This window comes from Mustela putorius, unplaced genomic scaffold (assembly GCF_011764305.1).
Source record: "Mustela putorius furo isolate JIRA1106 unplaced genomic scaffold, ASM1176430v1.1 tig00001033_pilon_pilon_pilon, whole genome shotgun sequence".
NCBI lineage: Eukaryota > Metazoa > Chordata > Mammalia > Carnivora > Mustelidae > Mustela > Mustela putorius.
In genome coordinates, this window is record NW_025421540.1 from 1629259 (window position 1) to 1644548 (window position 15290).

The following is a 15290-nucleotide window of genomic DNA, read 5'->3' on the forward strand; positions in this document are numbered from 1 at the left end:
TACTCTTACATCTATTGGACTCAGTATTTCTCCCTTCACCCACCACAAACAATTTGTATATGCGCTAGATATGCATTTTCAAAAGACTCATTATTTACTACACCACAGCCAACATCCTTCTTCAGGACAAATATAGGAAATGCAATTCACCAAATATCTATCATCGTAACCTAATAGGAAAGCAGGAAAACTAACAGAACACTAATAAAATGTATGATGTGTTGTTGTTTTTAGAGAAGTCTCAGTAAGGAAGATAATTTTCAGACATGGCACATTCCCAGTGAAACCACACAATTAATAATATTTGCACATTTTTTTTTCTGTAGAAGAGCAGTATTAAAGGTAATGCAGCAGGAAAGGCTACTAGATTATATTGAAAATTTCTGCGAGTTCTAAATGACCATGAGTCATGCACTGATTATGATCACAGGAGAAATGGGCCATTATCTCCTTACATACCTTACTGAAACCTTTATTAAGTGATTTTGGGTTTTGGTTAAAAAACGCTTAATATGGCAACTAACTCATGTAACTGACATTTTTCCGGGCTGCTGGCTGCATGAATTATTCAGTCTGTGTGTACATGGGTTTGGTTTGCTCAAATATGCGTATGCATACCTGTCATTATCAGTAAAACCTAGATTCCTCCAAGAGACTAGAACTTAGCTAATTTTTAATGTTTATCCACCCTTCGTGGGGCATACATCATAGACTTGTTTTATTAAAATTTTAAATTCTACTGGATTACTGATTTTTTTGATATCTGGGTTTGGCAGAGTCCTCAAAGTCTTCAGAAACGCAGAGTCTTAGAGTCCTCAAAGACTTCAGAAACGTTTAAGTAGGCCATAAAAGGAGAGAATGAATAAACCTATGGCTATGTGGCTTATAACACTGCATATTGTTAATTCTACTTACAAACTTATCTTCCAAAAAGCTTCATTACCTTCTTTGAGTCAGAATCTACTTTATTTAGGTACCACTATCCTTAGTAACTCCCACTAGAAAACATTAAGCTGGTTTATCAACAAGTAGGTACTGTACTCTCCCAAAGAAATTGCACCCGCATTAGTGTATTTTGTGCCTTTAGAACATGGCCAGTGGCAGGAAGGAGGGGGTTGTGTTCCTCCTCCCTTGTTTACCTCTCTTCTTCCACGGCCAGTCTCAGCTCCACTCCCTGCAGACCCCTCCTTGCTGGGCTGCCCTCGGGGTCCGTGTATGCCCAGTGTGTACTGTCCTTGCTGGACCGCTAGTTCGCCCCCCTTCCTCACCCTCCTCCCACCTCCGGGCGTGGCTCCTCCCCACCCCACCCTGATTTTTATACCACCATCACCTTGGCATGAAGCAAAGGACTCCCCGGTCTGGAAGAGAAGTGACTGTCTTCACTTACAAACGAAAACCGGATCATTAAATGCAGAACACAACCCTTTCAGTTAGGTCTCGAGATTCGGGAGGGGGACGCCAGTTTCCTTTAAGGGAACGCCCAGCGCCGTAGGCGGAGCGGCTCGCGCGCGCCAGCACCGTGGACAGCGCCCGATGCCTGGGGCGGGCCGGAGCCACCCGCCCGCGGCCCATCCAGAGCCGGCTGCTCTGGGCAGCGCCCTGCAGAGGGGGAGGGTCCTCAACACACACCAGGGGGCCAGGTCGGGACTTTAATGGGCCTGCCAGTTTGGAAATTGTCCTGATCCGGGGGGGGGGGGAGACTTAACTAATGTTGTGGCAAGGAGCGCACTCACTAGGAATATTGTGAAAAGTGACACCAGTGACACTTGCGACACGGGAAGATGGGGGGGGCCTCTTTCCCTTCCGCGTCCCCCGCCACTTCTCTCCCATGGCAAATAAACACAACAAAAAGCTTTGCGCAACAGACAGAATGGCTGAGTTTAATGCTTCAAGTTTTCCATTTCCCTCCACAGGGCTTCGTTTTAAAAATAACAAAATGAGGTAAATAAGTTAATGTATGTACACGTTATAAACATTGTGTCGCGTTGCGGCGGCAGCAACTGCAGTTGTTAGAGACGAAGTCGCTGCGCGGTGACTCGAGGTCAGCCACCTGCAACCTGAGCAGATTTGTCGTCCTGAGGAGAATTCGAGCGCTGTTGGCGGAATGGGGTCTAGAAGCATTTGCGGTGGACGATGGAGGGCCCGGCCTCGTCGTACTCCTGCTTGGTGATCCACATCTGCTGGAAGGTGGACAGCGAGGCCAGGATGGAGCCGCCGATCCACACCGAGTACTTGCGCTCAGGCGGGGCGATGATCTGTAAGACAGGGAGCGCGTCAGGGGCTGAACCCCGCAGCCCTGAGCCCACGCGCGGGCAGAGGGCGCGGGCCGCCGCCCACCTTGATCTTCATGGTGCTGGGGGCCAGCGCCGTGATCTCCTTCTGCATGCGGTCAGCGATACCGGGGTACATGGTAGTGCCCCCCGACATGACGTTGTTGGCGTACAGGTCCTTCCTGATGTCAATGTCGCACTTCATTATGCTGTTGTAGGTGGTCTCATGGATGCCTGCCGACTCCATGCCTGGGGGCCGCAGGGAGGAGCGTGAGCCGGCGGGGCGCGACCCGGGGGCGGGGGCGCGGGCGGGGCCCCGGGACTCCCGCGGAGGCCAGCGAGCAGGACTCACCGATGAAGGAGGGCTGGAAGAGCGTCTCCGGGCAGCGGAAGCGCTCGTTCCCGATGGTGATGACCTGCCCGTCGGGCAGCTCATAGCTCTTCTCCAGGGAGGAGGAGGAGGCGGCCGTCGCCATCTCGTTCTCGAAGTCCAGGGCCACGTAGCACAGCTTCTCCTTGATGTCGCGCACGATCTCGCGCTCAGCTGTGGGGGGCAGCGGCAGGAGAGGAGTCCTCAGCGCAGGGCTCCGGGGCCGAGCGCCACCCCGCCCGCCCCAGGTGCCCCGAGCGCCGCGCACCTGTGGTCACGAAGGAGTAGCCACGCTCAGTGAGGATCTTCATCAGGTAGTCAGTGAGGTCGCGACCGGCCAGGTCCAGGCGCATGATGGCGTGCGGCAGGGCGTAGCCCTCATAGATGGGCACGTTGTGGGTGACGCCGTCGCCAGAGTCGAGCACGATGCCTGCGCGGGAGGCAGGGCGGGTACAAGGCGGGCAGTGAGCGCGAGCCCCTCGGCCGGCGCGGGCCGGGCGGGCGGGGGTGGGGGTGGGGGTGGGGGCCGGGGCCGCGCGCACTCACCGGTGGTACGGCCGGACGCGTAGAGGGACAGCACGGCCTGGATGGCCACGTACATGGCGGGCACGTTGAAGGTCTCAAACATTATCTGGGTCATCTTCTCGCGGTTGGCTTTGGGGTTGAGGGGGGCCTCGGTGAGCAGGGTGGGGTGCTCCTCAGGGGCCACGCGGAGCTCGTTGTAGAAGGTGTGGTGCCAGATCTTCTCCATGTCGTCCCAATTGGTGATGATGCCGTGCTCGATGGGGTACTTCAGGGTCAGGATACCTCTCTTGCTCTGAGCCTCGTCGCCCACATAGGAATCTTTCTGACCCATACCCACCATGACGCCCTGCGGAGCGGAGACACCACGCCCACGTTACCGCGGCTCAGAGTGGCACAGGGCCCGGCTCCACGGAGGTCCCCGGCCCGGCTCCCTCCGCCGAGCAGCAGCCTGACCTGGTGGCGAGGGCGGCCCACGATGGAAGGGAACACGGCCCTAGGGGCGTCGTCGCCGGCGAAGCCGGCTTTCACCAGGCCGGAGCCATTGTCGCACACGAGGGCGGTGGTCTCGTCTTCGTCACACATGGTGTCTGGTTTCTGCAAAGGATAGGAAAGCCGGGGAGACACGAGGCGCGTCAGCACAGGAGGCCCAGCTGGCCCGAGAGCCCTCCCTTCCCCGGGACGGACGGGCCTCCCCAGCCAGAACAGCCGGCAACCCGCCGGGGGAGCAGTCGAAGGGACCCATCCTGGGCTTCTCTCCCCAGGCTCAGGGCTGCGATGCGACGGGGAGAGGGGCACAGGGTCGTCGCGCCGAGAATTTCTCCACCCCGGGAACCCAAGCACAGGGTCCCCCGAGACTTCCCTGCCTTCGCTGCAGGCTACCCGCGGCAAGAGCCAGGCGCAGCCTCACCTGGAAGGTTAAGGCTGGGGGTACCTGCTAGCTGGGCAGGTGTGCGGGTGCAAGGACTTGCCTGTAGGAGGGGCTTTGGTGCTCCACCCAAAGGCAGACTGCCCTATTCCGGACCCGTCTGACATTCCGGGCTCTGAACAGAGGCACCTTTTCAAAAGCCTGATGGCCAACCCAGAGAATAGGGGCCCCTCCTGCTCTTTGGCTCAGGCCTTCGTTGGGAGATATTGCCCTTCGGGATGACTAAAGCAAAAGCTTTAATCCACCTGGCACACACTAAATGCCAGGTAGCGGAGCCCAAAGGGGCTAGGGATAAATTTGGAGACATTTCCAAAAACTGAATGCGTTGTGTCTCCTCTGTAAAGACCGTAAAGTAGGCCTTGGGTCTGATCAGATGAGTCGGTTGGGTTCTACCTCGGAGTTCTCCAGGCTCCCCTAAGTGGTGCCCTGTCACCTTGTCCCCCTGTCCTATTGTTCTCCTGTCCCCGTCCCCTCCCCCACTCCCGCCCTACCTGGGCGGGTGGCTACACCTGCTGCTCTCTGGCTCGGGCCCCGGTCGCCACGGGAGGGAAGCGAGGCTTCTCTCGGCGTTGTCCGCTGCGGTGGCCGCTGGTCCTCGCGTTCAGGTTTTATATAGCCCGCGGGCGCACCCCCCCGCGCCGCCCCGCAGGAATGTCGCTCCCCTTCTCGAGCCATATTTGGGTGTTGGGCACTAGAGCCCCCTCCCCCAGCCGGCTCGCGGCCTGGGCCCCCGTCCGGGTCCCCTGCGCTGACCAAAAAAGGAGCGGCCTGGCCCAAGCCCAGGTAACGCGGGCCGGGCCGTATATGGAGCGTCTCCCCGGCCGGTCGGCCACCCCCCCCCCCCGCGACCCGGCCCAGTTGCCCGCCCGAGGGGATGGGGTGGGGCGAGGGTCACCGCACGCGCCAGTGGGTACGTGTGTGCGCCTGCGCTCCCGGAGCTGCACCTGTCCGAAAGGCCTCCCCACCCCGTCCGCTCAGCTCGCACGGGCGCTGCGGAGGGTACCTCCCACATTTCAACCCTTCTTTGGGTTTACTCAGATCTGCAAAACCCCACACGCGGCTAGAAGGAGGAGGGAGCCGTGTCTCAGTGATGCGACAGAGAGGATGGGGGCAGGAGTCACACCCAGTGTCCTAGGTACGGAAGGAAGGAGACCCCCGAGCCCCTCCCCGCCAGTGAACTTTATATTCTCCCCCTCTACCCCTGAGGCCCCAATTCAAGGGCTGACCCAGGTCGGCCCCTGCCCCCACCGCGGAGAGGGCCACCGACAGCGGGAGGGCGAGCAGCTGTCGCGGCCCAAACAACTGGCGGCGGGAGGAGAGGACGGAGAGGCGGGGAAGAGGAGGCGGCGGCACAGGGCTCCCGGGGACAGGCCGGGTCAGCGGCTCTGGCAGGGCCGGGCACAAAGCCAGGGCACCGGGAGCTGTTCTCCTCAGTGACGTGCAGCACACCTGGGGGGTGAAGGAATTGGGGGGGGGGTCCTCTTTCCCCACCTGCCCCAGGTTGGGTGGGCCGAGCTAAGCCCCTAAGTCCCCACCTCCTTGGTGGGGCTAAGAGTGTCCCTGTCCTGGAACTGAAAGGCCAGGGTCACAAGACAGGACCTGGTGGTGGAATGGGTGAAGCGCCCTAAGTGAAACCTTGCTCGACCTCCCTCCCAGTAAGAAGGACAAGGACATTGCACTCTAGGATGGGTAGCGATTTTTCCTTCTGCAAAGGCTGAACAAACTCATCTTTATATTTAGAAGATGATGCCTTGCCAAGGCCCCGCGGCCTCCTGGTCCACCTTGGAGAGTCACCATCTACCAGAGGCCGCTGAAGAGGTTCTATTTATACCACTGATATATGGGGATATGCCTTTCAAATTTTCTAGAAGGATTTGGATCTACTTATGGTAAGGGAGAGTAAGGGTCAGAGGAGGTCATCCAGTTGGTGCCGGTCTCACATTTTCTCTTTTTTTGGTGGGGGGTGGGGTGGAGTGGGGTGGGAACGCAGTCCTAAGCCTGCTGTGAAAGCCACAGGGAGACACAGTTTTTGGTGATGAACTCAGTGATGTGCTTTGAGGGCGTACATCAGTGACATGGGACAAGTTAGAATGGAATGGTTCATTTTTCTGATGTGCTTTAGTGCTCCCGAAATAGTTGCAGTTCACATTTGGTAGTGGAACTCGGCAACTGGGACAGGTGTGGCTTCTCTGGAGGAGGGACAGAAAAGCACATGGAACCCTCCCCTGGAGGGCACATTATGGCAGCTCTTCCTAAAACCGTCAGTCAATTAAACAATAGTTTGGTTAGGACGGGGCTTACGCAGTGGATGCCAAGGGTCAGCTAAAAGCTACTGCGGTTTCCTATTTAGCTTTTTCCATTATCTTAGAGAATGAGTGAGTGACAGAACTACGTGTCATTTTGAAAACCTCAGGTCCCGCTGTCAGTGGGTAGTGAGGACGCTAGAAAAAAATAAACTGGCAAATGCACTATAGGTACAATATAAACGGAAAAGCTTAAATTTTGGCCTGAAATAGGAATATCTAAGAACTTGGTATTTTAAAGGGGAGCGGAGTTGTATTTTCCAAAATTCGTGCTCAGTGCAGTTCTTCTCTCTTCTCTAGCAAGCTTGCTCATCCCAGAGTTCATGAGCTTCAAGCACACAAAGCTACGAAGAAAATGCTCAGGAGGGAAGAGACTGAGTCCAGCAAACCTTTCGGGGGGACGAGGGGGGTGGGGTGCTGCTGCTGGTGGTGCTGGTGCTGAGGACACCTGGCCAGACATTTGCTTTCTGCCCCTGGGGTGGAGCTGTTTAAATAATCTCTGACAGGTCACTGTGGGGCCACCCAGTCCCATTCTGGTCTTGTTGAATTCTCATTGGCCTAGGACTAGACGTCACGGGCGAGTCACAGGAGAGTGGAAAACTGTCTCCATACATGTACACTTTTGGGGAACACACCAGTGCTTCGCTCTCACCCGATATGCGGGTAACCGCCTGCATACCCCTCTGAGAACTAAGTCAAGCTCAGCCATGTAGGGTATGCCTGAGGGAGAGCCTCCTTCTAAGGTCTCAGGTGCAGCCCTGCTCATTGGCACCTGACGGGCTGTGCTGCTACTGAGCTGTGGGTTCACAGCTCCCTTCTCCGCAGCCCTACGCCCCGAGCACCTCACAAATCTGTATGTCCCACTCTCGCTGAGTCTAAGCCTTCTGTCATTTCCTCTTGTTTCAAATATGAATTCGGGGTGCCTGGCTGGCTCCGTCTGTTGACTGTTTGCCCTCAACTCAGGTCACAGTCTGGGGGTCCTGGGATCGAGCCCCGCAACAGGCTTCCTGCTGGGTGGGGAGTCTGCTTCTCCTTCTCCCTCTGCTCCCAGTCCCCCCATTCTCTCTCTCTCTCAAAAAAATCTCAAATATGAATTCATAAAACACTTTATATGCTTTCATATTGTTAAAAGCATATAAGCTTCTAACTATTCGGAGGTAAATAAGATAGGTAATAGTCATTCAGTTTTCAGAATCAGGAAAGTAAGGCTCAATGAGCTAGACCACTCCCAGGTCCCAGAGCCGGGGCTTGGGCGACTCTCACTAGTAGTCAGAGCAGGGCGGAAACAGCTTTCTCTTTCCTTTAATCCTCCCCAGCACTTGGCTTGGTTCTGGAAACATAACAGTTCTTCAAGGGTTCTTTTCCGAGAGGCCAAAGACGTCCTGCAATGAAGTCATGGCTTCTGCCTTGGCCATCTGTACTGACCTAATGATTCCACTGGAGCCCTCAGCTCTGCCCCTCACCCCACCACCTCCTAATATCCAGAATAATCAGTGGGTCAAAAGCTTGCACCAACTCTGCAGTGAAGTATTTCCGGGGGTATCCTCCCCCCCACCCCGACTGTCATATGTCTGCTTCTCCCTTACCCTCTGCTCCCCGCCCCCCATTCTCTCTCTCTCAAAAAAATCTCAAATATGAATTCATAAAACACTTCATATGCTCTCATGTTGTTAAAAGCACAAAGGCTCACTTCAAGAAAGACTCCATATTCTCAACTGATGATACTACGCACTCCTTAACACTGACTTGGAGATTAAAACTAGGTAAGTGCCTCGGGGATAAACACTCAATAGCTCAGTATCTTTCCCGAGTGTTTGAAGGGGGTGAGGGGTAGGTGGTAGACAAGGGGGCAAAGGACATCCGACATTATTAGAACTGTTTGCTAAATGTGTCAACATCATCACCAACTGAGCAGGAAGAGTCATGTAATTTTACAGGAATTTGGGGTGCGCACAGATTTTGGCACAAAGATTTATTCTAGTATTATCTAAAAAGCAAAAGTAAAGTAAAAAAAACCCCAACCCAACCCAAAACCATTAACCCAAGTGTTCAGATGGCTAGAAGGCAGAGAAACGTTAAATAAAGCACGGCACAGCCATGTAGTAAACTGTCCTGCAGTCACTGAGTTGTGTCTCGAAGAATTGTGAAGACATGCATTTTTGAAGAGGGGGGATTCTTTTTTTGTGAGGTGTGAAAAATATCTTAGATATTACAATGATCTGTGGCCTCCAAAGGCACAGCACATAAAACAATAGACAGTATAACTGTAGTATTAAACTTTCCCGGTGCGGGGTATGGGGGGATGGAGTGATTAGGACAAAGCTATCTAAGAAGAGTCCTCAGGAATGACCGTGAGGAAAAGCCTGGGAAACACTGGATTTAGGAGATGGTCACAGTATACACTAAGTTATGGAATACACAGAATGCCCAGTGCCAAACTGTCCAAGATACATTTTACTTTTTAAAAGTTCATTTAAGTAATCTCTACACCCAACGTGGGGCTTGAACTCACGACTCTGAGATCAAGAGTTGCCTGCTCTTTCAACTGAACCAGCCAGTTCAAACTGGTAAGTGAAACTATTTCTGGCTGGTGCGATTCCATATACTTTTTTTTTTTTTTTAATTTTATTCATTTATGTGACAGAGAGATCACAAGTAGGCAGAGAAGCAGGCAGAGAGAGGAGGAAGCAGGGTCCCTGCTGAGCAGAGAGCCCGATGTGGGGCTCGATCCCACGACCCTGAGATGATGACCTGAGCCGAAGGCAGAGGCTTTAACCCACTGAGCCACCAGGTGCCCCCCCGCCGTGTACTTTTTTAAAAAATAGATTTCACATTTTCCTGTTTTGCTTGTTTGTTTTTTAAGAATTAATGAGGGCCCCTGGGTGGCTCAGTTGGTAAAGCATCTGCCTTCAGCTCAGATCATGATTTCAGGGGCCTGGGACTGAGCCTTGGGTGTGTGTCCGGCTCCCTGCTCAGTGGGGAGTCTGCTTGTCCCTCTGCTCTTCCCCCTCCTCACACTCTGTCTCAAATAAAAATCTTTTTAAAAATTGTTAGGATTATACAAAACTATTTTTTAAATTGTATTTTGGTATTTAATGAGGGGATTTTTACATAGAAATACTATTTTCTCTTCAGCCATTCTCCAAATTAAAGGTCCAGGAATACACAGGTGGGACCACGTTAATATTTCTGTAGTTATCAGCCTCAACATGTGCAAGTATGTGGATTACAACAGATTAAGAAGTGAGTCCGATGACATTATGGTGTGGCTTTCCTTCCATTCCTGCTTCTAGAGAAAGCAGTCCGGCCTCAGAGAAATGTGGCCTTGTGTGCCTAGTGGGTGATACACTTCAAGATTCTGATTCAAACCCCAAAGTAAAAGTTTTGAAGTTTTCTTCAAAAATGAAATCCTTACATTGGAGGGTATTAGTAGTCTTTTACTTCACTGGGGTTTCAGCAAGTCTCTTACACGTATCTCCAGTTCTGCCTTCATCCTTGACACATTCATGATTTTTTTTTTTTTAATTCATTTGAGAGAGAGACAGAGCACAGCAGGGGGAGAGGGAGAAGCAGACTCCCCACTGAGCAGAGAGCCCAATGCGGAACTCGATCCCATGACCTGAGATCATGACCTGAGCCAAAGGCAGACACTTAACAGACTAAGCTACCCAGGCACTTCATATTCACAAAATCTTAAAACATACCAGCACACAAAGCTGGCTGCTCACTTTCAAAAACATGTTATCGTTTCATTTAATCAAGGCTGCAAGCTGTGACTTTGAGAAAAGCAAAGACAGAAGTGGAAAAAAAAACTTTCCCAAGTCAGTAGAATTTCTCTTTCCTTAGAAAACATGCTCACTTTTAAAATGTGTCTTTATCCATTACTCAATTTATATAAAAATCAATTCTTTGGGAAAGACTATGTTGTAAAATTTTAATTTAGAAAAATTATTCAAAATCTTAGGCCTTAATTTTACTTACTAATTTTGAAAAATCCAGCCATTTTAGTGCTAGGCTACTGACGACAAGACAGAGCTAGAAGAGCGAGCCTTCCCCTCCCTCGAAATAAGACGACTATGCATTACACCGTGACAGCAGTAATGCAAAATCATACCATCGACGGGGCCAGGGTGACTCTCAGACTGGCCTTCCTGTCACACTAGGAATTATTAGATTTGTGGCAGCACGTTGAAGGGGGCACAATGCTGTGTCCCTATAGCACATTATTACATTCAAGGATCATACAGCTAAGAACTGTTAATGCCAATAGAAAACCAAAGCCTTGTCCTGTAAGAAGAGAATTTTGGCAATTTCTTACCTGCCATCTGACAAGTTCTTCCTAACTTCCCTTAGCACCCTTCAATAGGTTCCTAACTTGGACCCTGATGCTGTCCCCGCACACAAGCTACAAAAAGAAGAAGACAAGGCTGCTAGTGTCTTTCCTCTGTTATTAATGTAATGAGCTCCATTAACCTCTTCTTGACAATGTGTTCAAAGGCTGGAGGTGAAGCTAGAAGGAAGAGGACACAGACAGCTGTACTCCATGAAACCAGGAACTGGCCTCTCTTCACCATATTTAACTTCTGACCTTTTCAGCTGTCGGAGCAAGTTGTTTAGTGAGCATTCAACTGGGCCAGAATCTGAATATGCCAGCACCTCCCTGTCCAATCTCTAGTCTTTATTTAAAGCTGATTAAAAACTGAGTGATGACACTGGTCAGAACAATGAAGCTTTGGGAATCACTACTTTTCAGGAAATCAGATGCCATATTAAGAAAACCTTAATGGCTTCTAGCATAACACATGCTTTACACTCGTTAGACTGTGGTAAAGCTGGAATTCAGTGTAAATCACCTTGAAAATACACAAAGCTAATGGAATCTCCATACTGGAAGACTGTAACCAACACTAATACTATAAACTAATTACATGGTAACTTATAGATGGGCTAGAAAACACTTAAGGGTCTTATTCCTCTCATTAATACTCAATTATTTGTGTAGAAATATTTAATATTTTCCCAATGAACTAATCTGTTCTTAAGCTCACATGACTTACTCCTTGTTTAGTCTTTTAGTCCTACACCAAGTCAGCAAATCTGACATCTACCTTACTACATATTGCCCACTAGCCCCAACCAAAACAGACATCAATACTCCAGATCTCTTCAGTGCAGAGTCACAACCATTTCAGAGACAATCCGTGCACTCTGGTCACGTTCAGAGTTACAGAAATTGAGGCCGAGAAGTGCTTTGTGCATACAAGTAGCCAGAACCAAGTAAGAATTCCAGAACCCCCAACAGATAAGAAGAGAAAGGAAGGGTAGCAAGCACAGAAATAACAAGTGCTACATTTTAGATGGAAAAAGGAGGAGAGAAAATATCTTGTAACAAAAAAACCAAAACTACAGTCAGTCTTACAGCTGTTTTGTAGCAGCTTTCAAATAAAGTATACAAAATTTAGCAATACGTGTTATAAAACTGTACAAATTTTTAGATGTTTAAGGCCTAAGATTTTTATAAGGATATGCTTCCACACATTTTCAGAAACAGTGACCATTTTTAGAAAAAGTTACATTTGCCCCATAACATAATATTCATAGTTTGCTTTCAAAACAAACTCAAAGTAAGGATTAGACTTCAGGCTTCCGAGCTGGTCTGCTTGCAGGAGGTCTCTCACCTCTGGCAGGTACTCACTGAGCTGAATGCCTATAAACACAAACACAGAAAGTCCTTTTTAATTTTCATAAAACTCCCAAATGAATGAAGATGATTAATGATAACACCTGCGCTTCTATTTAAAATATAATGTCACTCCACTATTGGGAAATACTCTGCTCTAAATTCCTTCCACTGTTAAACATGCTTGTAGGTCTATAGCATGACATTCTTACTTTGAAGAGGCTGCTGGAGTATTTTTCCCCCTAGTGGTCAAAACACCAATCTGATCAAAGTTTTTAGTAAGACTTGAAATACTTTCATTTTCTACACAGCTTAAGTCATTTCTTCAATGTGGAAGTTTTTAACTAATAATCACCTGAAAACAAGTATTTCAAACAACTACATATTCCAACTTACATTAATTTCAAACAAATACATAATATCTAATTATATATTCAAGTACTTCAACAATTATATATATTAAATATATACCCAATTACATACAGGGAAATAATTTAGTAGTATAGTATTATGAAAGCTAGCTCCAGTGTCTCAAATATATTATAGTCTGAAATGAGATAGGTGAAGAATTATTTCTTCATTAGACCTCTGTAAAGCTAGAAAGCCAATGAGCACTGATGAAATGGAACTGTTGGAATTAGGATCTGTGTAGTTACAAAAAGGTATATACAATTTTCTCATTTGATAAAGAATATGGGAAAAAATTTTTCAATTAATAATACAATATTTTATAATTTGTCATATTAGCATAAGGTTCTCAAAATCATATACTGAGGCTTTTTTCCCAATACTCTCAAAGTGCCTAGTACTATTTTTTGTACTTAATTATTATTATTATTTTTTAAAGATTTATTTATTTATTTGACAGACAGAAATCACAAGAAATCACAAGAAAATCACAAGGAGGCAGAGAGGCAGGCAGAGAGAGAGAGTAGGAAGTAGGCTCCCCGCTGAGCAGAGAGCCCAATGCAGGGCTCGATCCCAAGACCCTGGGATCATGACCCGAGCCGAAGGCTTTAACAGAGGCTTTAACCCACTGAGCCACCCAGGCACCCCTGTACTTAATTATTATATAATTAAAAATCTGGGTTAATAAATGTTTTGAGGCTAAATTTGAAATATTTATAGATCATTTACTACAATTAAAATACTTTCAATAAGGAGTTTTTATCTGTCAAACAGCATTACACTTCTGAAAATATATTGATTTTAAAAGATCAATTCTCTAAAAAAATTTAACATCTTATTTGGCTTCTATTTTTACCATGCATGCCCTCTGTTTAGAACTAATATTTGATGGATTTCTTTTTCTCACTACCATCAGGCTCTGTCCTCCTTTAAAAACATCCACTATTGTACATAGTAGCTGTATTATTAAAAAGGTTCCAAAAATAAATGTCTTTAACTTCTTGTTATAAGTATATATACCTTTTCCTTGTATACATATGTTCATTTTTCTAATAGTTTCTACTTGTTTTTGTTCTTTGGTCATAATTCAATAATTCTTCCTGTAAAATCACAACTTTCCATTCCTGTTGTTCATCTATGATTTATAATCTAAGAATAATAAAAACAGCAAAGTCACCTCTAAATAGCACTAAACATTAAATAGCCACAATTTAATTCTGTGGCACTTTTATGAGAACAATCTTCAAGAAAAGCACTGGATTTGGGTCCAAATGCTTTCTAATAATCTATTAGGCTCATGGAAAATCTCTCCAGTAGTACAGAGAAATCAACCATACCCAGTTATTTCATTTCCAAATACAGAAAAGAGAAAGTCTTAGAGGGGCATTTTAGCTCTTTCTGAATTTGAGGTATTTCAAATACTTTCAAACAAATCAGGTTCTTCTGTTATACCCCTTCATTATTTCATTTAAAATTTTTAAATTTATTTTGTGACAATGAATAGGCTTAATTAACCTTTGTGTTATTTGCTCATCTTTGAAAAAGAATGCACTATTAAATCGGTCACAAGAGGATGACCAAGTATTACTTTTTCAAAATACAAGTCCAGATCAATTTTGAGCAAGTTCCAAGTAATCTAGTCATGGAATTATATTTTCACTGAATCACTTACAAAAGGAGACTAAAAATCTAAAAAGTAACACTAAGAGACCATCGCAGGGGGCTGGAAAACAAAAGCTTCCGACATGTAAACACTGAGAGTTTGCCTCTGTTTCACCCCAGAATACTGGTCTGTGTGGTTAGTTTCACACTGTTTTTCTAAGCTCTGCCCCCCACATCCCCTGGTTAAGCCAGCAATTTTAAAATAGAAGACTGCAGAATACAACCCATTACAGAGGAGCTGGGGCTATGAATCTGCAAAATACTTGAAGGCATTCAAAGGACAAATGTCTATTGAGTGACTACTATGTACCAGGGACTGGGTTTGTCATATTTGATATAGATTAAATAATGTATCTTACATACATACATATAGAAAACTTTCAAATGTGTGTAAATGTCAGTATGATGGATAAAAGTCCTATTTAGAGGGACTGAATTTACAATAACTTACCACTGTGTATTTTTTCCATTTGGTATAAAACAGAGTACCCTTATATTTGCAAGGACTGATAAATACTAAGTCTATTTTGCACGTTGCTTGAATTTAGTATGAACATTTTGATAGAATTTTCTATTTTCTATAATAAATATGAGCCACACATGTATAAAATGTGTAAAATGCTCATCTCTAGTCTAACACTCTCCATACATTAAGTTCCCAGTAATATGCAAAAAAGTGAAAGTAAATACAAGTTGATCCTTAAACAACCCAGGTTTGGACGGCATGGGTCCACTTACCTGCGAATTTTTTTGATACAGTAGAGTACTGTAAATGTATTTTCTCAATAACAATTTATTTTCTCTAATTTATCTTATTATAAGAATATAGTATATAATACACATGCAAAGTATGTGTAAACCAGAAGTTTATGTTATTGGTAAAGGTTTCTGGTCAACAGCAGGCTAACGGTAGTAAAGTTTTTAGGGAGTCAAAAGATATATGTGGATTTTCAACCGTACTGGGAATCACTGCCTCTCATCCACATTGTTCAAGGATCAACTGAATCCCCTACTTCATATTCTCCCTGAGAACAGCATTTTACCTACAAAAGCTTCTTTACCTAATTTATTGTGTCTCAATCAGCAAATGGAATTTTGCTCAGTATATTAGGTACAAAATATATCCCCTTCTTTTTCTTTTTATTTT

At 46.9% G+C, this 15290-nt stretch overlaps 2 protein-coding genes and 1 long non-coding RNA gene across 4 annotated transcripts in view; 1 reads left to right on the plus strand and 2 right to left on the minus strand.

The window, feature by feature from the left end:
- Window positions 1-1853: 1853 nt before the first annotated feature.
- On the minus strand, window positions 1854-4700 carry ACTA1 (actin alpha 1, skeletal muscle). Of its 2 annotated transcripts, none has more exons than XM_045087090.1 (7): window positions 4600-4700; window positions 3619-3759; window positions 3187-3511; window positions 2909-3070; window positions 2623-2814; window positions 2338-2519; window positions 1854-2255 (listed from the first exon to the last, which is right to left on the minus strand). In XM_045087090.1, exons 2-7 carry the CDS (start codon window positions 3745-3747, stop codon window positions 2112-2114), a joined length of 1134 nt encoding a protein of 377 aa, XP_044943025.1. In that variant the 5' UTR covers window positions 3748-3759; window positions 4600-4700; the 3' UTR covers window positions 1854-2111. The 2 variants fall into 2 exon arrangements, with proteins under 2 accessions (XP_044943025.1, XP_044943024.1); XM_045087089.1 differs by having other exon boundaries at window positions 4582-4670.
- Window positions 4701-5843: 1143 nt separating this feature from the next.
- LOC106004284 lies at window positions 5844-10832 on the plus strand. The gene is made up of 3 exons (XR_001177251.2): window positions 5844-5979; window positions 8071-8156; window positions 10747-10832. It is a non-coding gene; the product is annotated as an uncharacterized LOC106004284 (long non-coding RNA).
- Window positions 9810-15290, minus strand: part of NUP133 (nucleoporin 133) — a 57661-nt gene continuing 52180 nt past the window's right edge. The window contains exon 26 of the mRNA XM_004778378.3: window positions 9810-12100. Within this exon, the coding sequence (XP_004778435.1) occupies window positions 11964-12100 (137 nt within the window). The 3' untranslated portion in view covers window positions 9810-11963. The remainder of the gene's footprint in view (window positions 12101-15290) is intronic.

Excerpts from the sequence above, each read along its gene's own strand:
- ACTA1 (XM_045087090.1), bottom strand. The coding sequence starts at position 3,747 with ATGTGTGACGAAGACGAGACCACCGCCCTCGTGTGCGACAATGGCTCC. Across the intron at positions 3,512-3,618 it reads TGGGCCGCCCTCGCCACCAG|GGCGTCATGGTGGGTATGGG; the intron begins GTCAGGCTGCTG and ends TCCGCTCCGCAG. Across the intron at positions 2,815-2,908 it reads CTACTCCTTCGTGACCACAG|CTGAGCGCGAGATCGTGCGC; the intron begins GTGCGCGGCGCT and ends TGCCCCCCACAG.